This window comes from Neopsephotus bourkii, unplaced genomic scaffold (genome assembly GCF_033783945.1).
Source record: "Neopsephotus bourkii isolate Nb327-2 ecotype Australia unplaced genomic scaffold, CSIRO-AGI_Nbou_v1 NB_1707, whole genome shotgun sequence".
In the NCBI taxonomy this organism is placed as follows: domain Eukaryota; kingdom Metazoa; phylum Chordata; class Aves; order Psittaciformes; family Psittacidae; genus Neopsephotus; species Neopsephotus bourkii.
In genome coordinates this window covers 2,286,448-2,309,673 of record NW_026902181.1, presented here as the reverse complement: position 1 = coordinate 2,309,673, position 23,226 = coordinate 2,286,448, and the positions used below count along the sequence as shown (strand labels likewise).

The 23,226-nt window shown below is 40.8% G+C and overlaps 1 protein-coding gene across 1 annotated transcript in view; it reads left to right on the top strand.

The window, feature by feature from the left end:
• The window catches only part of KCNH5 (potassium voltage-gated channel subfamily H member 5), a 160,264-nt gene that overhangs the window by 118,112 nt on the left and 18,926 nt on the right, over window positions 1-23,226 (top strand). The window contains exon 10 of the mRNA XM_061376495.1: window positions 8,806-9,002. Within this exon, the coding sequence (XP_061232479.1) occupies window positions 8,806-9,002 (197 nt within the window). The remainder of the gene's footprint in view (window positions 1-8,805; window positions 9,003-23,226) is intronic.

Below are 23,226 nucleotides of genomic sequence, written 5' to 3'. Positions count from 1 at the left end.
AGAAGAGGAGAAATAAGGACAAGTGTGTAGCCAAGGAAGATTCCCGATGTGTTGCTGTCCAAGCCTGTATACGTGTCCTGCATTTGGGTGGGACTAGGCAGTGTGCAGACGTGTGGATGAGACTGAATGGGGATATTCCCAAGGGCATAACCCAGGTCCTCCCAGCTGGAGAGTATGAACTCAGGAAAATGCATATCCATGCTCTTTTGAAATACCTGCTGCAGCTTTCTGTGTTCTAGAACATACTAAGGTTTTTAAGAAGAGAGATTTAATGAAATAATTAATCTGTTTCCTTATTCAGTTGTAGAATTATTATGGTGAAAGCTCCTAAATATGGAATTTCCAAAGTAAAAAAATTCCTTGTATTTTAGATCACTGGACTGTTTCATGTTTATTATTAGTTTCAGTGATGATGTATTTGCTTACAGCTCTTTAAAAATCAAAAGCTTTAAGACTAAGTAGCAGCATTTAAACAAATAAATGTTTTTTTTTGGGTATTACAAACAATAAATATGTAATTTTCTGAACTAGAAGCCATCACTAAATGGATTACATGCAAAACTTTGTTGCCTTTACTAATGAATATTGTTTGTTTGAAATAATAGTAACCCCTTTTTTTCCTACCTTGTAAATATGGTAAATCTAGTATTAGATTATTGTCCATTTGCCTGGAGAGACTTTTAACCATTTCTAGTTAAAGTGAATTACCCTAATTACCAGAAGTGCCTTCAATTCTGCCATGGTTGCTGACAAGCAGTCCCATGACTCAGAGCTATGTTCATTGTATACTACAGGGACTGGCACAATGGGTAAATGTAATTTAAAATAATCTGCTTCCTCTAGTCCTGGAGCACACTGAAGAGTGTTTTAATGCTCTGAGAAATTATTTAGCGGAATAGTGAACTGAGTAATTATGAGATGTTGTATGCTGAAAATTCACTTATGAAAGGAAATCTCTCCCAGATGTAGTTGCAATGATATTGTCCTAGGTTCAGCTGTAACAGTTATTTTTCTCCTTCCTTGTAGCTGGTGCAGTGCTGTGTTTCGGCTTTAGTCTGAGAACAATGCTGATAACACACAGATGTGTTAGTTGTTGCTAAGTAGCGCTTACCCTGATCAAGGACTTCTCAGTCTTTCATGCTCTGTTAGTGAGAAGGGGCATAAGAAGCCAGGAACCCAGGACAGCTGTTTGGATTTTTTTTCTTTTCAGTTTTTTGTTTTATATTCTCTCCCCTTGTTGTTTCCCTTATTAGTAGTAGTAGCAGTAGTGGTTTTATATGGTACCTTAGTTACTGAACTGTTCTTATCTCAACCCATGGGGTTTACATTATTTTGATTCTCCTCCCCATCCCACCCAGAGGTGGAGGGGATGGAAGGGGTGAGCAAATGGCTGCATGTTTCTGAGTTACCGTTTGGGCTTAAACCACAACAGATATCTACAATGGCATCTGTGGCACCTGAAACAGTGACTGCAGAACAGTGATAAACATGATTTTTATCAATCTGTTCTTCCTTGAGAAGTTCAAGCACAATGAAAGTGAATCTGCCTAATGTGAAAATTTATGTAGCTTGCTTTGAATACTCCAAGCATCTGCTGTCACACTGGGTTTCCTAGGGAAAGACAACTTCTGGGGTTGTACTACCAGTCTGCCTATTTTCTCCATCCTTCAGCAGTAACCCAGAGAGTAAATGTGATGAATATTCTTTGGAAACTTGTCCTCATCAATTCCCACTATGGGATCTGGAACACAGCAGGACATGCTGTCTGCCAGCCTCTGCTCCTTGCAGAGGAAATAATAGTGTAATGTTATTTAATATGGTAGTATTGTTTGTCTTGATTAAAGAGAGAGAGAAGGGGAGAAGGTGTGTCCATTTTTTATTTTTTTTTCTTGTTAACCCTGCTCACCTGCCAATGGAAGTTTTGGTATATTCTTAGAAGTGGAATGTCCTCAAAAAACGAATCAGGTAGGGACACCAACATGTGTTAGGAATGTGCATCTTCCGCCACTTACATTCGTGCTTCTGTCCAGAGTGCAGGGTTTTGTCTTCCCTCAGGTCCCAGCATAAAACATTCCATAGTGCTGCTGCTTTTTCCCTTTGTCCATCTTGCCTTATCACATTATGTTCCGTAACAGCCATGGTGAGTTGGCGCATCCAGCCTCCCTGCCTGCTGAGACAGTGTGCTCAGGAGACTCGGTGTCCCATCGAGGTGCTTTCTGCAGCTCTGCTGTGGAGACAACCATCCTTTTGTTCAGCAGCAGTTTTCCTGGCTCAATGGCCCCAGCTTTGGTGTTTCAAAACCAGGTGAAACCAGTGATTGACAGGGCAACTTGCAGCACTGTGACCTTTTATTCTCTCCTGGTTTTTGTTCTTACTGGTGCATAATTAAATGCCCAGCTGCTGTAGTAGTCAGCATTACAGAAATCAGTACATTCAGAGAATGAATCCACTTGGAGCTCTGCAGTTTATACGTCTCATTAATGGAGATACCCAGGTGCTCCGTTACATTTCCCTCATTAGTTATCTCCATCTCTCGAGGACAGTCTCCCACCTTTTGCAGGTACTGACTGCTGCTGTAGCAGAGAGTGCACCACCTGCAGAGCTGGTGTGATGGGGTGCTGCTTAGCTGTAGAAAACAAGACCCAGTCATTTTAACATAACTCATCTGCAGTTGCCAGGATAATGGAGAAGGGCGAACAGTCTTGTCTCTAATTATCAAAAATTTCCTAGCAGGTGAGGTGACCCTAAGAAGACACATCAGTAATTTTCCACCATCTCAAGCAGGAGTAAACAATATAGCTGCCACTGCTCTGCCTGGGGGAGGTGTTACCAGCAGAGAAGTCTCAGGAAGAACCAGAGGTTTTACATCCCCCAGGCTAACAAAATGAGGCATCTGATAGCAGAGGGCACCTAACAGTTCACCCTGCTGCAATTAACCTGAATTTGCTCCTGGCAAGAAGTTTTGTGTAAGTGGCAATGCCAACCAAGTGTCTCTGGAAGCTACTTTCCAGCTCCCATTATTTTGCACAGTTGACTGCGTAAGTTGTACTGTAATTTAAACCAGGCAGATTGATTAAGAAGGTTTAAAGAAGTCATTTTGCTAGCAGAAAAATAATGACCCACCACATTCAAATGTTGATTGTAGGAATTGATCAAAAATATTGCTCAGACTGCATAGCGATAAAAATATATCGAGCAGTGAAATCCTGGTGGAGGCTGAATTAATTCAGTTTTGATAGTCAAGCCAGAATGAATGTATATTTAATAGCTCATTTTCAGCCACACTCAGGGTCCTGATCCTGTATCTATTCTATTAAGTTGTATTTGACTTTATGCATGTTAATTCTCAGCAACCTGTTGTTTGTTGGATTTTTTGTCTTTTAGCAAGCCAGAGTTTCACTTCTTAAAGGTCTAGGAAGGGGATACTATGCAGTATCAGAGGAGTTAAGGAAAGCAAGAGTGCAAGTGGGTCTGTCTTGAATTTGGTATGACAGCTGAAAACTGGGATGAGTCTTTTTCTACTCTTAATCTTATATGTGTTTGGAAGTCAAAAGATTAAGTCTCCTATCAAATCACACAGAGGAAAGTTCTTTAGAGGCTGAGCAAGTAAGAGCATCCATTTAGGTGAGCAGGAGATGCAAGTGCTCAATAGTTGTAATTTGGTGTCGGGATCCAGGCATCAACACTTTGAATTTCCTTGGTGTTATACAGCCAGTCATGAGCTTTGTGCAGGACAAGTATGACCCAGTATGATGTACTCTCTGACATAAAAAACTGCCTGTCAATGCAATTACATCTCATAGTATTAGTAATTAATTTAGTGACCTTAATTATTTTAGCTGGAGCTTGGGTTTCTTCTCAGGTGGAACGAAGGGAGCAGAGTTTGCCTGTGTCATATCAGCTCTCGATATTTACAGTGAACTTTTTTTTTATTTTTCATGTGATGTAAACCCAGGCAGACTAGTTGTGAGAGTTTCCTCAGATTAATAATGAGCATCCAGTAGCAATTTATGGATCAGCTTGTTCCTATTTCATTTATGGAAAAAGTCCCTTTCATTCCAATGAATTAAAGCTCTAAAATAACTAAAAGTAAAATGATTCATAAAGGAAAGGGTTAGGGGTTGGGGTTTTTTTTTCAGCTATCAGCATTGCAAAAATTAATGTGACACACGTTGGTTTTTTGAGTGTTGAATCTCAAAGTATTTTGCAAAAATATTTGAAGAACTACTGATCTGAGAACCAATGTGATGTGGTGCTCTGTGCTATGCAGTTCTTCTTGAGCATGTGCCTTGCAATAAGTAGTATCTTGCAGGTCTGAATTGGCATACATAGTACCACGTAACTTTTAGTCCTACACATGCTTGTTTAAAAGCATTATTAGTTCTTACTGACAGAGTTGAAGGGAAAGTTCAATTTTTCGCATTATTTTGCAAATTTAAAGTATTTTTGTCTCTAACTGCATGCTAGTTAACTATAATAAGAAGCATCAGCCTTATTTTAGTGCCAGCTGGTGTGTTAGAGATGTGATCTGCAGCCTTCAATGTCAGAAAGATTCACTGAACTGAAAAGTTTTTGAATTAGACCTGCACTCTTCAGTGCCGAACACAGGGACTCAGAAGTCTTGGCAGTGACAGAAAAGGAAAATTATTTAAAAATCAGATGATATATTTCTTTTAAATCAGACAAACAATTTGAGGCAGTTTGATTTGCTGTATAAGATTTGAAGATGGTGGGACTGGTCAAGCTTTCACGTATATTTCTTCAGTCAGGAAGAATAGAAACTTATTTCTGTATAAAATCAAATTGGAGATATCCTGGGCTTCCAGAAAAGATGAAGTACTGGGACACTTGCACTAAAACTGAGGGAGATGAGGCAGAATATCTGCATATACCATTTCGTCTTCTTGCAGCGGTCCTGAATGCTGAAAGAAAGGTACATTTCTTTTGTGTTTCTAGACACAGATGGGGAAGGTTGCCCTGTGTTAAATAATGCAAAGCACCTTTGCTGGCATGTGACTGCACAGCACAGAAAAACACCTTATCACCTTAAGAAGTCTTGGTCCCTTTTATGTGTTTTTCTTCATTGCTTCTTTTCCACCAGGAATTTATTGTTTCATTGCCTTCCAAAATTTTCTTCCAGAGGCCCCATCAACTTCTCATGTCTACTAGGGTATTTCTCATCTGGAGAAGGATTTTTTTTTTTTCTTTTGCATAGATATACAAGGGTTCTGAGACACTGCTCAGTAAGTCTTCCCTGTCTAAGTGCAAGGACTTTTTCATTCCCTTTGCAAGGTCCTGAGGAGTTTCATAAGGCCCTTCAGATTTTTCTGCCTGAACGGTCTGTGTATGAGCTGCTGTCTCACAAATTGTCAAGTCAGTGTATGGTGCAAGGCTGTGGAGCACACCCTTCCACCCACTTTTGTATGGAACAGTTATTGTACTATAAAAGATAGAATAGTGTCTAGAAATATCTATTATATAGTTACATATAGTTACATATTATATGTACATATTATAGTACATATTTTATGTACAGTCATATGGACATAATACACCAGCAAATTTTTGTCCATATCTAGGATGATACCAGTGGAGTTATATTAGCAAAAATTATGCCTGTCACCAACACCTTGCACATGTCCTCCTGGTTTCTGTGGTTCTTTCATTCCCAAATCCCTACATCCATGTTCCTGCCAGCTTTAATCTAGCATTATCCAAATCATCCCCTTCCCTTTCCTCATACCATGTGCAAAGGGTATGCAAGCAGTTCCCACTCCAATTCACAGTGCTCCTTTTTGCAGCGATGCTTTGGTCACAGTGAGAGCAGGGGCAGGAAGGACTTCCCATAGATTCACCTCTATTCAGGAGGAGTATTAAGACTGCTCAGAACAGTGCAGATTTGGGAGGTAATATGCTGAGGCCTCAAGAAATCTCTAGAGAAAGGCTTTGAAAAGTCTGCAGGCCACATCAGCCCCAAGCACCTCTGTATTCTCAGCCCAGCACTGGGCTTATCCTGGAGGTGTGTGTATGTTGTGCTAGCATACACCGTATACATGCCTCGGAGTTGATGGTATTTTAGACCTACCAGTTAAATTTTCAGTTGTAACTCTGAAAGTTGGTTGGCTTTTTCATTTCTTTGCACTGTGTAAAGTTATACTTGAATGAATAATTACCACTCTCTACTCAGTGAACTATAGTTAATAGGGACAAAGTAAGCACATTAATCTCTGTATTTATGAGAAGAAGATGTGTTTTGGAGAATCTGGTTGGTTTTGTCTTCTTTCAGTACATTTCTTGGTATATTTATAACAGGGAAATGAGACTTGGAAGTGTGTGTGGGAAATGTCAGATTCAAGAACCTTTAAACACTTCCAAGACATTCTGCTTTCTGAAGAGAATAAACCACAATGTAAGAGGAGTTTTTAGTTTCACCATTCAAATCCATCAACTGATGCCTCATGGAGGAGTGGATAGGTTCAGTTCATCATGTCCCAGCCTTTCTGGGAGACCCAGTGCAGTTGCCTGCCTCACTGAAGGCAATGAGAAGATCTTCTCAAGTGTATGAATGGTGATTTCATTTCTCTCTGGTGTGGGTACACATATGGTAATGCACCATCATGCAGAGTTTCAGAGCAAATATGCCCTGCTTTCAACTTCTTGGCTTAGATTAATTATGCATTACCATAAATTTGAGAAGAAAACAAGTATTTTGCTGACATTTCAGTGGGAAAATCTTAATACTCCCTCCTATTGAATTGTGTCTTTAACTGCACTCTGCAGCCACTGAAAGCGAGACTCAATTCTGTCCTGTGTCCACCTCAGAGAGCAAATCCATTAAGCAATTTTGTGCATTTCAGAAATAGTCTATTTACTATAAGTTATGTAACTGTGCTGAGTATGCCTGTAAACCAGGTTTTGAAATGTGGGTATAGACAGGGACAGTTAACTGCAATGGGTAATTTCAAAACAGTACATTGGATAAATGTTATGTGACTAGGAAATGCTCTGTGATGAGGGGAGTATTTCAAAGCAGCTTGCTTTAAAAATTATACCAGCTGCATTATGTATAGTAGTTAATTTTAATTATATCAAAACATGTAGAATTTAAAGTCGTCCAATGAGAATGCAGTTACAACCTTTCTCACAGATGATTCTGCTATATAGACTTCTGTTAGAAAATAAAACCAAGGAAATTAAGTTAAAGACTTACACTTTTTATTTTACTCTGCGTGAGGAATGTGAGATATGCTCTACTGGATACAATACCTAAACAGAAATGGAGATAGAGAAATATATCTGACCCCCAAAAGTAATAAGGTTGAGTAAATTACTACTCTGGTCTGTGTTCCCAAAATAGAGTTGAGTGAAATGTTGCATATTCTTAAAAGAGGAAATACTAAAATATATTACATTTTTTTAATCCCCAAATTACCAAGAGGCTGCTTGAGGTACCTGAAATCAATATCAATACCACCACTGACTGACTGATTTTAATTTCTTTATAATAAGTGCTTAAAATAAAGAGCCTGGATAACATTGAGATCTAAAAAAAAAAAAAAAAATAAAATAAATTAAAAAAAACCAAACCAAAACCTTTGTACCGTAGCTTATGCTTCCAGTTTTGAGGTGTTGACCACAAATGGCATACTATGGCTCTTGCTCAGCCCATGGATGATAAGCAGCTGGGGAGCAAAAGGCAGTTTTTGGATGCTTCAATGTGCTTTCTGCTGCTGCCACTTCTTCTCCTCAGAGCAACCATCGCATTGCAACCTAAAAGCATAACTCCAGTCTGCAGCCACGCTGGTGTTATGGTTAGGTCAGGAGTATGATTTTCAACCTGATATCCTGATATTCCCAACTTGTCCTGCTTCAGTGCCTAGTGTGGCTCTCTATGTGGATTCCTTGCAGATGAAAGGTAACTGGGGTATGTTTGAACATATTTCATGCACTTCCATCCCTTGAAGTTCTGTCTGTGGGATGGGACTGTGACTACAGCTAGTCTTAAGTCCTCAAAATATGAATCAGCTGTTCTGCTTCACTCCCTACCAATGCAGAAATAGCCTTCAGGTGTAATTTTCACATCTGGTTGAAGTTATTTATACGTGCAGGTGTCTAAGATGTCAAACCCTGTCTTAGCAAACATTGAAATAGAGACTAAAGTGTAAGCCTCTACTTAAGTGGATATGTTTGGGTTTAGAACTAGCAATCTGGATATGTTTAGGATGTAGAGCTGATTATTTAGAGGTTGAAAGTCTCAGGGAGGTTTGTGATGGGTTTTTCAGGAGTGTTGCAACTCACTCTGAATTAAAAATGTTTAATTCAAAAATTTAAAATGGAATCCTTGGGCTCTGGAAACTGGCTCCTTCATCATACTGCAAAGCCATGGTGATGTGGGAACCTTCATGTCACAGGCTTTTGAAAAGAGCAAGGCTCCCAAGTCACTTATGAGGAGACCCCCAGAAATAATGTATCGCCTGAACATCAGTTAGGCACTTATTATATTCAGGAGCCTTTGAAAAATCCATTACCTGCATCTTCAGCTGCAAGAAGACCTTTACAATCTGGCTTTTATGTGTTGTGACACTTCACAGAACAATCTATAAGTACCATAAAAACCTAAGGCTACTGTGAGGATACCCAAGTACCTTGGATACTTTTAAAACATTTACCTTTATTAGTTTTCACAGTTGGGAGCTTATTTTAGAGTGATTGGAGGCATAAGACAGTTTGGGAAGAAATCATTTGTGTGCTGACAAACACTGCATAAGCATTACCTTTTAACAAATTTGTCCTGCTGATTTTCAGGTAAAGGCGATGTGTTTGGTGATATCTTCTGGAAAGAAACCAGTCTGGCCCATGCGTGTGCCAATGTACGGGCTCTGACATACTGTGATTTACATATTATTAAACGAGAAGCCTTGCTTAAAGTGTTGGACTTTTATACGGCTTTTGCAAACTCATTCTCAAGGAATCTCACTCTCACCTGCAATTTGAGGAAACGGGTAAGGCAACAGTTCTTGTTTTCCCCTTTCTCTCTCCAAGACATTGCACACTTTTGCAGACTGCTTGCAGTGTTTAACAACACCTAGTTTACTCTCAATGTTTTCAGGTCGTTGCAGATTAACTGGCCTTTCTGTAAATGTTGTCACTGTTTGTTAATGATGGCTCTATAAAAATTATCTGTGTATTTGCAGCTCTGAGAAGCACTCCTATCAGACTAACACATGAATTACATTTCCTTTTCTTCACAGTTCTGGGTTTTTTTTGGCTTTTTTTACCCATTGCATGATGTATAAATTTTTATTTTATAGTCTGATAGAATACAGATTCTGGATTCCTCAGAGGTGGGGTTTAGTCTCTCACCTGCTACAATACAGGACAGAGGACAGTCTGATGGATCTGCATGGCATAGACCAACTAAGAGAAATTTATTTAAGTTAAATAAATGGAATGTACTCAGCCAAAATATTGTATTAATACCTGCTTCTCTCACTTGCATAGTTTAAAATTTTAATATGGCAAGGTTAATAAAGCCTGGTAGCAATTTTACATTCAAAGCTCACTCCTTAAACCTTCCTGCTCATTTTATAATCAATCAGCAATGCTCACTATCCATTAATCCTTTCAAAGAACACTCCATCTAAAAATGAATTAGCTGTAAGGACGTATCTTTAAAACAGGTTAAGGGATTCTTTAATTCACATTGCAGCTGCAAAATTTGATCTTTATGATTTATTTTTTTTTAGGATTGATGAGGGTTATATAAATTTCATTTGCATAGAGAAATCTCATAACAATGATTTATAGATTATTGAGCATTAGCTGTGATCCTCTAGCTGCTGAAAGGCATTTTTCTGCAGCTGTACCTTGGGCATCTCACCTGATAATGTACCTCAGTACGGTAGTAAGGCTACCTCAGTGATTCACAAGACAATTTCAACTGCTGCAGAAAGAGTTCAGAACAACTAGAATTTTACTTTTCTGAGTCTATTTTATCTCTAGGCATGAGAACATCTTACAAATGCTCCTTTCAATTTTTAGTGACTTTCTTGAGCACATTAATGTATAAAGTGTGGCACAAAATAACCATGGCAAAAAGCAGATGTAAGGGGACCTGTGCAGGAGCATGAAAGAGTTGAATTGTAATGAGATTTGGTTCCAGCTTGTCATCTTACCTCTGACTTGAAGGTTAATTCTGCTTCAGACCTAAAGAAGGACTTTGGGGCTTGAAAGCTGGTTTGTGGTTTCTAGCTTATCATTTCTTTGTTAATAAGATGTCCTCCAAGCCTTGACTTCAGTGTCCCCAACTTTGCTGTCTCACCTACCTGCAATGTGCCATAAACTACAGACCCAAGATGACAATTCTGCTCAGGCATTGCTGATGGTGATTTCATGGGACAAGATAATGCCATGTGTATTATGCCAAAATGTATTCTTTGCTTCTTAAAACAGAGAACCTATCACTTTAGCTAGCATCCTGGGGCTCCCCTCCCCCTGTTAGCTGTGGCAAGGTTGTGTACAGCAAAAACATGTACATATCTTCTCCAAACAGGGCAATGTGCTGGAGTTAACTCTATAGTCTGTGGATGCATACTGGGGAATAGCCTCCTGGCTGGATTTGTATAGATTTGCCTCTCTCTCATGCACTTTTTTTAAGGAAAATTATTTCCCCTTCAGGGCCCTGGTTTAAGCAATCCACCTAGGTGGAAACTCTAATGGAGTTCAGGTCCTCAGTACAGATACCTGCTGTCTAGCTCAGTGTTATGTTATATGGACTTTGCCATGGGGCTAGTGACTCAAAGCAAATAGGAACAGCACTTCTAAAGAAATGTTAGATTTTATGGAATGAAAGAAAATGTTGGTCAGGAGCATGTATGAGTGTTATATGAGAAGGGATGGAGAGTGAAAGAATGGTCATGCCCATATGGTACATGCACAGTGGATTTCATTTCACAAAACGTTGGGTGATGATGTCCAAGGCAGTCACCTGTCACCTGTATAACACATGAAGAATGTTTTTTCCAGAAAGCAATCACTTGGCCCCTCTTCACTGCCCAGTCTGGGATGGGAAAACCGTCCCTTTTCTGTTGACTTTTGAGAGACTCCATGATCACTAACATGGGTACATCAGATGAACCCACCTATGATGTCTCCTACAGTTTTAGTCAAGAGCTATTTTGGGAGGAGTCTTACTTGTAGTATTACAGTGAGATACAATAAGAAGTATTGCAGCTCTAGTACTGAGCCAGAGCCTGCTTTGCAGAAACTCTGTGTATTATTCCTAAATAGATTAATGGATTCATAGATTCATGCTACTTTCAACACCAGGAACAATCTAAATCCTGTTACATAAAATTATTCAGGGTATTGTTTCAAAACCTGTATCTGCTGAAAGTATATGTGATTTCCTTCAGGGCACAGACGAGTTTGGTGTTCAGTTCATCTGTTATGAAAAACAGTGCTTTTCAGAAGAGTTTCATCAAGCAGACAGAAAGCAGTTGTTCAGGCAGGGAGACTGGGCTCACAGAGCAGCACCGTACTGCAGCAGTTTGTGCTGGAGTCATCTAATCTAAATGGAAAGAAAATTATTGTCTCCTTTAACTGATTTCAGTAGAAATATATTTAGCACTTTTCCCGAGTAGTTATCCCTCGTAGTTAACCCTACGTAATGTTTGACATTTAATTAGACAAGAATACCCTACTTGCAGTTCTGTATTCGAGAAAATGGCTGCTCTCACTGTCAAAAATAATTGACAGAATTGTTCTTTCTCAGGTCTGCTCTTCAAAATACATGTACATGTATGTAGGTGCACAGACACATGTGATTTTGCTGCACTGTCCCTCACCTAGCACTTAAATGTGGTCCATAGACTGCAAAGCAATTTAGACGTTCAGAAGGCTAATAAATTAATAATAGTACTGAGTACAAAAGGTTAGTTCCACATGACAGGGAAGAGAAAGCCTCAGCGAAGTGGGAAAATAATCTTTTCTCATTCCCAAATAATATTTAGAGGCCTGACATGTTGAATGACCTACTTAAGGCATCTGCTCAACATGCTATTATCAGCTCTGGATTTTTGTTGTCTTTTTTTGTGTTAGGTAGCTCAACTGTCACACTGCATTTAAGAGCCCATAAAGTGAGCGTGCCTGCCTGCTTTTTAACCTGCAGTCATCTCTCCTGCCCTGGGTGGTGAAGTGACTTTTAATCTGTAATTGCAAAGTATTGTAGCATATCATGTTTCGTGCTCTGAAATCTTTACGGCACATCTAGTGTCACTAATACATACTCCAAGGCAGAAACAGAACCCTGAACTTTTGGGTTTTTTTTCTAAACAGGGAAAACAATTAATCTGGGAAGATATTCTTTAAAATCATAATGAGATTACATAGCTGCCTCTGAGGACTGGAAGTTATAAAGTAGTGTTTGGGATGTGTCTTCAAAGAGTTAATTACTGTCTTCTGGTGTAGGAAGGGAATATTAATAATGTCTCATTCATTAAGTGCCTTTCAAGATTTCAAACATCTGGAGGAGGGCCTCTCTGCAACCTTGAGCCATGCAGCTTGGCCTGAGCAGGGGAGCCAAGGTAGACCTCCAGGAAGCTCGAAACTATAAATAAATGCATGTTTTATTGATGGTCGAAATTCAAGAAGGAAGGTCTACCTCAAGATACCAAATACATTCCCACAGGAAACAGGTGATTTAGGTGCAATAGCTAGACCAACACAGTCTGCCCAGGTGCAGAAAAAAAATTGAAATGCAATTTTGGCCCTCCTTAAATCACAGCTAAAATTCTCCTGCTTTTAAGTAAAGCAAAAATTTTCCCCACAGCTTTTAAGGTACACAGTCACATACTGATGTTTTCCACCATGAACAAAATGAGCTGTGTTAAAGAAATGAGTTAGGAGCAGCCAGGGAAGAGGACAATTGTCCATATAGGACCTCTGGTGCACTTGCTCCTGGAAGTTTTGCTGTGGAACGAACCAAGGAGAAATGAGTAAGGCAGAGAAATACCATCTGGAGTGGCTCAGTTCTTTTCCCCGTGATGCTCTTAAAGCCAGTGATAACACTGTGAGCATCTGATGTTATCTAATATCTCCAGAACGCTGTGAATCTCTGAGGCTTTTTAGTGGGTGAATCCATCAGACTGTCTTAACACGTCCTTTTTTCTTTCTATTTCAGATTAGAATAATTTCTTTTTAAATTTGCTTCCTGTCTTTGCTTGAGGTTTTAAGGAATCACATTTAGTTTCTTGTCTGAATCACTGATCATTTCTATGTCACATAGTTTTTAGAAAAACTTTATTTTAATTTGAATTCTGCATTCATGTCTCCCAAAAGTGAAAGTTGTACCAAGGTTCACTTAGGATCCCCTTTCTTTTTCATTTTAAAGACCCTCCAGATGGTGTGCTATATTAGCAAGTGTCCTGATGCAGAAGCAGTGTAAGAGGCAGAAAGCATTGCTCTGCATATTGCCCCTTGCTTCCGAAGGTTGCACATGTTCTATCAGACCTGTGGATTTTTGCAGGTTTTGAGCTATGAAAACTATTCACAATTACAGCAGCTTAATTCAGAGCTGTTTTCACTTTGCCAGCTGGTGCTCACACTCAGTCCTCATCAGTTGCTGGGAGTGACTTGCTTACATAGAAATGGATCAGAGCATTGTCCTTGGGTAACTCTGGCAAATGGAAAGCTGTGGGGTAACTGTGGAGCAGGATGTGCTGAGCACCTCCTCTGCCCAGTGGTCCACCCACACTGGCAGGTCCATTACCCATTTTCATATTTTTCAGTCTATTGTTGGGAACTTTCTCCATGTGGGACAGCACTGACGGCGAAAGCTATCTGGGAAAAACAAGCTTTTCCATCATTAATGAAGAGAAGCAGGGGAGAAAAGCACAATGCTTAGGAAGCTGCTGTGCTAATAATGTAGATCATCTGGTGAAGGCTTCAGTGTGGTCTTGGACTTGTGTCCTGTGATAAGGAACTGTGCCCGCACCCAGGCTGATACTCAGTCCTCATCTGTCTCTCAGTCCTGGTACTTTCCATTTGCACGTGCAGTTTATTCCCCTGCTGGCTTGAGCTAGTGGCAAGACTCAAGCCCCTGGAAGGGCAGATACAGCAGATCAATTTCTATTATGGCTCATATGGCCAGCAGGCTTTTGGCATGACTTAATCCAGAGTTTGTTTATAACTCAATGGCTTGCTCAAGCCTATTGAAATTAATTTTTTCAGCTTCTTGTTGGCAATGTAGATGGCATGGTTCCTTTCCCTGTCTGTATCTTTTCAAGGTCTCGAAGCATCTGCAGGCTCATACGTCCTGCTGCCTTCTGATCCTAGCTGAAACGAGGGGACACAGAGGGGTTCCCGAGCCAGGCCTGATGACACCCCTCTTCGCTTCTCCAGGGCAAACACAGAGTGACGTTAGTCACAGCCCACAGCTGTGCTGCCCATGACATAGTGTTTGGATGTTTACAGCTCTTGCTTAATTACTACAATAATAGGCAATTATCTTGTGGCTGTGGCAAAGGGCAGCCTTCTCAGTTGTGTAAGCCAGAGGTCTCACTGCTTCCTCCTCAGTCCTTCCTTATGTGTAACTCCAATGAAAACATAATGCACCTTTAACCTCCTTTTTTTTTCTTTTTTTTCTTTTTCAAGCAATAAGTTCAGGTTGGATTGAGCATAAAGGGGAACTTATTTCCTCATGCTCTGTCTGTAGGGCCCAGAGGCTAGTCTTGGTTTTAATTTCACCAAGTTTTATTCTGTGCCTATATGTGAGACAGGTAAGATTGTTTTAACCTTATTTCAGGGTGTTCCTGCGCATTCCTGTCCCTCTCTGGTCTTTAGTTGTATGGGGTTTTTTTTTTCTTGTTTTATATGAACGTGTTGTCCCAGAAAATGAAGTCTTACAGCTCTAGTTTAGTAGCAAGTTTAGTATGATTACAGAACAAATAAGTTATACTCTCAAAAATCAATTTGGTTTTATTTTGTTCAAATTTTAGCAAACTCTGCAGCCTCCATTATGCTTGAAGAAGCTTTCACTTAAGCAAATGTTCTGCATTTTTCTTTTATTATTCAGCTTCATTGCATTCATAGCTATTTCCAGATATGTTAATATTCCATTGCAGTATTTCCTAAAGGACTATTTCACTGATTTAGATCTAGTACCATCTCAGATGGTGTCTAGATCTGTATGTTGAATGTGCATAGGACAGAAGAGTCAGCTTCAAACGTTCAAACAATGTGACCTCGTCCAAACTGCCAGTCAGCAGTGCTACCTGGCTGGTCAGGGCCCAGGAATTTCTGAAGAAATTGCTAATGGGTCTGGGCCACACACATGTGGGGAATTTATCAGTATGGAGAACGGAGCAATTCCTTGTGTAGTTGTACCTATGTGGTTAGACAGCCCAGCATAGTCCATGCTACACATTCTGCCACTGAGAGGCACATGCAATGACTTCTGAGTGAGGATTACAGATCTGAGCCTAGAGTTTATTTCTGCAGCTCTTCCCTCCCCAGTCCTGTTCCCCTAAGCAGTTCCTTGTGTCTTTGCTGTTCTTCAGGGACATGGGGATTTGAGTTTAAGGCAGTCAAAACATAGAAGTTAGTCCTTGGAGGACCGTGCATGACTTTGCTAGGTAGAAGAGCAGCATGAAAATTCAGAGAAAGCTGCAGCAGCATTAACTTCACCTCTCTGTGCCTCTTCCAGAAGGCATGGGGCAGCTGTCTGAGCAGAGCGATTGCTGTAAAAGCTGTCAGTAGTTTTGCTTTTTCAAGGTTGTTTCATATCTGTGAGCCTGACTCTTTCCTGCGTGCCTCACTCCTTTGGCTCCCCTTTTTGTCAGTTCATACCTTCCTTATGGTGGTCTCTTCTGAGCACCTTTCAGGCCCTACAGATTGTAGGAAATCAGGGGTACAGGATGAATTGAAGCTCTGAACTCCCCCCTTGGGGCACAGAGGGAACATAGTGGATTTCTATCCTTCAACAAGCACAGTGTGCTTGGCTGTTACCATGTTTGTGGATGAGTGCAGAAACAGTATTAAGCCTGAAATCTCTTGAATGCATCCAGAAGACAGAAACAAAGCTGGTGAAAGGGCTGGGTGGAATGTTCTATGAGGAGCAGCTATGGACTTTGGGGTTTTCTAGTTTGAAGGAAAGGAGGAGCAGGGGTGACCTCATTGCTCTCTACAGCTTCCTGAGCAGAAGTGGAGATAGAGATGCTGATCTCACTGGCATGCAGTGATAGCACACATAGGAATTGTTCAAAGCTGTGCCAAGGGAAGTTTAGACTGGACCTTAGGAAGCATTTCTTTACCAAAAGGGTGATCAAGCACTGAAAGTTTTCCTAGAGAGGTGGTTGACTTCTCAAGCCTGTCAGTATTTAAGATTCATTTGGACAATGCCCTTAATAACATGCTTTAACTTTTTATCAGCCCTGAACTGGTCAGGCAGTTGGTCTAGGTGATCATTGTATGTACCTTCCAACTGAAATATCCTCTCCCCTCCTCTCCTTGCCACCTCAAAGTCTTGGGTATTGTAGTAAGTGTTTAAATACTTAACTGAAAAACAGGGCACTGTATACCCCCTTGGGTCTTTGGGAGGCCTGGAGTGGTATAGATTCATGGCACAGTCTGGATTAATACATTTTGCCTTTAGACTGCAGGTAGATGCAGATGCTAGCCAGTGCGCTATCATCTTTAATAGTGCTTCAGAGCCACATTAATCTCCCAGGATACCAGAAAGCCCTTATTCTATTCTGAATATGATTTCTAAATTAAGTACCTTCTTCAGAAATTCTGACTGGGCTTCTGTAGGAGCAAGAGGCAAAGCACCACCAACTCTGTCAAAAGTAGGACAGCACAGTTCTGATAACCAGAGGTAGACTTAGTGTTGGTTTTGGATGTGAAGCTTCCCTGTATAACCTTTTATAATCCCTGTATGATCTTGTTTATCAACATTGTTTTTGTTGAGAAATGCTGGGCAGTTTAGCATACTTTTCATTCAAGGATCTTTGAACACACTGGTATGGCTGCAGAAGAAAATCATGTGTGCTGATGTACTGCTTTTTGCACACAGAGACTCAACAGCTGTTATGAAAGGCACTCTACTGATTTATCCCAGTGAAAGGTATGAGCATCTCTTCTTCAGTCATGTGGGTGATTTATGTGTATGTGGAAAGATCATCAAACAGGAAATGTTAGGGATGGGCAGCATCCACAGGAAAACAAAAATGTAAACTGGCTATGTTAGAGTGAGGAGCTAGATTAACTATTATTTGCTGTTGTGCTTTCTGTGAATTAATACCATTTTCTTCTTTAGAAGGTTCTCATAATTAAGAGACTTTTCTTAGCTGACTCAGCTTTCTGCAGGCTGTCTGCTAGTATCGATTCTGGGCAGTGCTGCTTGTACAGAACTTGGATGATGATTAAAAAAATCAAAGGTTTACTATTTTTAATCTTGTAAATATTAAAATATAAACACTTTGTGTTCACCTCCCCTCATTGATTAAAATTGATGCTTTTAATTTCTTTCAGCTGCTAGGAAAGGGGAGGGAATGTGCATGATGCAGTGGGAAGCAACATCAACATTTTCGTGTTGATCTCCAGTTTGAGGTTTTTATCATTAGCCTCCTCTGTGTTTTGGTTTTGTGATGAACATGGACACTGGCAACTCAGCCAGCAGCAGACTCAAGTGGATCAGCATCACTGTCTCTGAGCTTCCCTCATTACCTGTTACATTGTCAGGCTTAGCTCTGTGGCAAGGTCCCTTTTGAGCAAGTGTCCTAAGAAAACAGATCTCCCCATAGCTTTGTGTGACTCCTCTGGTACCTAATAAGCCATGGGAGTATTACAAATGCATTTGTGCTACTGCTGAGAGTCACCAATTTATTTTGTGATGCCCTCAATGTGCCTGAGAGCTGCCATTGCTGCAGGTGGTTCCCTGCTTGTGGGCCACCTCTGTTATGTACAACTGTGCCTTATGCTGAGGTGACCAGCATCCTAGCAGGTAGGCTTTGCACAGAAAGTGGGGAAGAGGTCTACTGTGTTCTCACACTCTCTCCAAACAATTTGCCCAAAGCAAAGGATTTCTTCTTGCATGAGCTGCTGAGCCTAATTACTATGTAGATCTACAACCTTCTCAACATGATAACCACAGAAAAAGGGGGGGATGTTACAAAATAGATGATTAATTCCAAGTGCTCTGGTTGCTTCCATCATTGCTTTCTGGAGCTGAATGCCTGAAGTTTTAGTAAAACAGCACAGCATGACTTGTAGGTATGAAAATTAGTTTCTACACCACACTTCTCACTCCCCAAACCTTATTTCTGCAAGATGTGGAATGCCAGTTGCAATGTATCCAAAACCATGGCTGGAGAAAGAAAACTTTTTGCCTATTCATTGAAATAATATAAATGGATTCCCATAGGCTTCACAAGGAGCAGACAGAGCTTTAACATTTGCCCAAGTGAGAGACTTCTGTCTCTGCCCAAAATGGGATCCATTTTGACCAATGTAGAAGTGATCAGGAACAATTTCACAGCTGTTTTGCACTGTAGAGAGCACTGATTTTGTTCTTGTCTCACCCTCTCTGAACAGGTTTTTGCCTTGGCTGCACAAAAAGGCTTCTCACCAGTTACATACTATGAGTCTGTAAAATGCTAAATAAAGCTTGCTGTGTAAGGTCTTTCTTTTCTGTACAAGTATAAATCCATCAATCTACTGTTTTGCAGCATACGCTTCACAGATACAATAATACCCAAATGTGCTAGTTCAGCATGTGATAATCATTGCAGTCCTGCAAATCCTAGATTTACCTTACTTCCAATTCTATTTTTGCCTGCTTTCTACAGCAAAGGAACTGCGTGTAGAAAAGTATTAAATCACCCAATATGTGCAAGAGAAACTTTGGGGGAAGTTTGAACCAATCCCACTAGTTTTAGTTAAAAATAAACCCCAGCTTGTCACTTCCAACTTAATGATGGCTGATTGTGCCTTTTTTAATTGTCAGCCAGTTGCTGTGATTAGCAAGCTGCCTCAGTTTAGGTCCCATGCAAAGGAAGTCTGGAGAAGCAATTCTGAGAGTAGCTGATTTACGTATATGCCAGAGGTGGCCAGAGCTGAATTCAGGAAGCTTCAGGGAGCCACCTGAAATAAGCTGAGTCCTCTCTTATTGCACTTCTGGGCAACTTGCATAAAGGCAAAAATATTCCATCTGTTTAGGAAAGAATGTGTATTATTAATCCGTTTTTTTCTTCATATTTTTACTTCTGAGTTTTCACAGCACTTAGTCTTAGTTTCTTTCCCTTCCTAAAGACAACAAAACATAATATAGTTTTCAGATGTAAGTTACTGTTTAAAAAAGGGAACATAGTGTAAGCAGTTATAAAAGTCTCTCATTCTCTTGACTCCATTATTTAAACTGCCAGTGATCTTTTGATCTTTTGAATTAGAAGGCCCTCACCTAAAAGACTGTTAGGTGAATTTTAGATTATTTTATTATTACTTCACAAAGCTATCTCAGCTGTCAAAAAGATTTTTTCTATAGTACTTCCTATCTAAATATTTCCATCAGTCACTGTACTTCCAGAACAGAGAGACTTAACACTCTGTCCCTCCGTGAGTACATATCCCTTTTGGAGACGACTCATTGTGCTCTCTTTTCTATTATTGACAGCACTCCTGTTACCACAGGAACAGGCTTTGGCTTTTTCTGAGAGCCTAAAACACTTTGCACTCCTTAAAAATGTGAAAACGGGGACCTAAGCAACAAACAGATGACAGCAGCAAAGAGCAGCAATTTATAAGCAGGATATTCCTACTCGTCAGCTGGAATGTAGCATTTTTATTAAGATTAGCTTTGTTTTTCCATTTGTGCCCAGCACTTGTCCTTCAGTGCACAGATCATAGAATAGTTAGGGTTGGAAAGGACCTTAAGATCATCAAGTTCCAAACCCCCTGCCATGGGCAGGGACACCTCACACTAAACCATACCACTCAAGGCCTCGCCCAACCTGGCCTTGAACACTGCCAGGGATGGAGCATTCACAACCTCCTTGGGCAACCCATTCCAGTGCCTCACCACCCTAACAGGAAAGAATTTCCTCCTTATATCCAATCTAAACTTCCCCTTTTTAAGTGTTAACCCATTACCCCTTGTCCTATCACTGCGGTCCCTAATGAAGAGTCCCTCCCCAGCATCCCTATAGGCCCCCTTCAGGTACTGGAAGGCTGCTATGAGGTCTCCACACAGCCTTCTCTTCTCCACGCTGAACAGCCCCAACTTTCTCAGCCTATCTTCATACAGGACATGCTCCAGTACCCTGATCATCCTTGTGGCCCTCCTCTGGACTTGTTCCAACAGATCCATGTCCTTTTTATGTTGAGAACACCAGAACTGCACACAATACTCCAAGTGAGGTCTCACGACAGCAGAGTAGAGGGGCAGGATCACCTCCTTCGACCTGCTGGTCATGCTCCTTTTGATGCAGCCCAGGATACGGTTGGCTTTCTGGGCTGCGAGCGCACACTGAAGCCGGCTCATGTTCATTTTCTCATCGACCAACACCCCCAAGTCCTTCTCTTCAAGGCTGCTCTGAATCTCTTCTCTGCCCGGCCTGTAGCTGTGCCTGGGATTGCTCCGACTCAGGTGTAGGACCTTGCACTTGGCATGGTTAAAGTTCATGAGGTTGGCATCAGCCCACCTCACAAGCGTGTCAAGGTCCCTCTGGATGGCATCCCGTTTTCCTCCTCCATGTCCCTGATCTTATCAGCTCATCCTAGCAGCCCAGCAATTAATTTCTGTGTTTAGCCTCACTATTTTCACCAATTCTGCCTTCCTTGACTGCTTGCCATTGTAATGAACTTCTATCTCCATCATGTGTCTAAGGCAAATCCATTTTTAAAAGGAACAGTTGTTGGTAGTTCAGAGCAGCTCAATTATGAATGAATACCATCCTCCCAGGCTCTATTAGCCCTCCTGCTGAAAAAGGCTATAGTAGAAATGTAAATGGATTAAGTGAATCATGGATGTTTTTCATGTGTTATTAATTGTCCCTGTTTCCATTTATTAAAGGTCCTAGCCAATAACTTCAACATGTTCTAGAAAAGTACATGAATAATAATTTACAAGCTCAATGCAGCCATGCATTAACAAACCAAACATGACTGATCCTCAGGAACCATCAGCCATAATTTAAGACATTTGTCAGAAAGTTTGAACCAAGGCACTGTGGTCCATCAGTAACGTGTCCTAGACCAACTGTGCTCAAATTCAGTCCAACATGTCAGATAGCTGCTAGTAGGGTAGATGAGGGCTCTGCTGGGACATAGATTGACTTTGCAAAATCCCAAAAAGCCTTCTCTTAGCCTTGCTGCCATCTTGTGGGCAGATGCTCTTGCTCCATGGACGGTGAGCCCTGCCCAGTGGATGAAACATCTGGCACAGCTGCACATCTGTAGGTATCCCCTAGCATCTGCGGTGAGTGCTGGACCCAACTGAGAAGAGTCAACCTCTTAGAAGTGCCTGGAAAAGACCTTCCTGTGAGAAGATAACTGAAGAACTGCTGTCTCATGTGGGAGGCTTAGGGTTAGCAGGATTTTTTTCAGACACCAGAAAAAAAATAAACCATGGAAAAACAGAGAAGATGCTTTAGCCAAAGTCTCAGAGGTCAAAAGGGCCTGTGGGAAGCAAACAGAATGTCTGAAGTGAAAAGTAACAGAGACAGAAGTAGAGATCTGTACTGCTTCTGCCTGGTGCCTGTCTGCATGCTTGCAGCAGTGTTTATCCTGTAACAGTTGGGTTTTTTTATTGATTGTGGTAGAAAGCATGCAAACACGGTGTAAACAGGGTGCAGTGTAGTCACAAATGGAAAAATACAGAATCATCAATGTTATCGATTGCAAATACCTGTTTTTTTTTGTGCAGGTACAGGGTTTTCTTACAAGATCCAGGCAGGAAGAGAGAACAAATCAACTAGACTGCCTCCATTTTCACATGAAGGGGTCATTTGTGATCACTTTTGAAGCCAGATTTGTCAAAGTATACAATACTGAGGATTACAAACTAATTTGTTTGGGTCTGGAGCAATGTGGTAAGCTAAGGCTGCAAAAACAGCAGGCTCAGCCCCTAAGGAGCATCCTGTGTCAGTGCCTAAATACATGGATATGAACATAAAACAGTGCTGATGAACTTTACAGAGATCCAAATCTAGAAAAGAGGTGATAGCTGTGATACAGGTATTGATAGATACAAGATCACGAAAAATCACATGAAAACAACTGAAGGACTTTTTCCCCTAAAACAGACTAAATGCTTGGACACAATAGAATGATACCCACAACTACGATATAGCCAGATCACCTAAATACTTCTCAGCAGAGCCTTAGCTGATTGCCATGAAAGCCCAGGGATTTATTTAATGCAGTCAGCATGTGAATGGGAAGGAAATGGTTCCTCAGCACACCATCTGTTTATCCCATCCCCATAACCCCACTGGTTAACTCCTTTGTGCTGTCTCTCCTCTTGCTGATACCGTTCAGTAATAAATACAAAGCTCTGCAGAGTCATCACTTGCTGAGTTCCTCAGTCATATCTTCTGAGGTTAGAAAAAAACATCTAATAGTCCCACTGGGGGCAGTCAGAGAACTTCATCCTCCCTAGGTGTTCGTCATGTAGACAACCTGCTGGTTTTGCCTGCAAGAGTCTCTGATAGAACTGTCATTAGTAACTTCGTTTCTGTACAAGTAACCTGCAGGGAACAGCACACTCCTCACTGTGGTGAAGTTTCATGTGGCTGATGCAGTATTTCCATGCTGTTGTAAACAGTTCACTAGTTAGTGGATAGCTCCCTTCCATACTCTTCTGGCTGTGGCTGATTTTCCTTGACTTTGTGTCCCAGAAGGGAAGAGCTCATCACTGCTGCAGGTTCAGGTACAAGGAGACATTGGCAACATCATTGAAATGGAGTCTTTGCTGTCTAAAAATTTTTCATTTGATTATGCCATAAATAGAAGGGCTCTGCTCAGCTGACAGTTAAAGATGCCTCTGAAAAACTGAGATTCCTTCAATATCTTGAGCTAAATCACCCTCAGTGGTAACTTTACCACTTTTGTCTATAGCAGATGCTTAGGTAAAAGTAGGACATCCTCTTCATGGTATCTTTTTTCTTGACTGGATACTCTTCAAAATTTGCATGCTCATATATTGGGTCTTTTTATTTTTTCCCTTCAGAG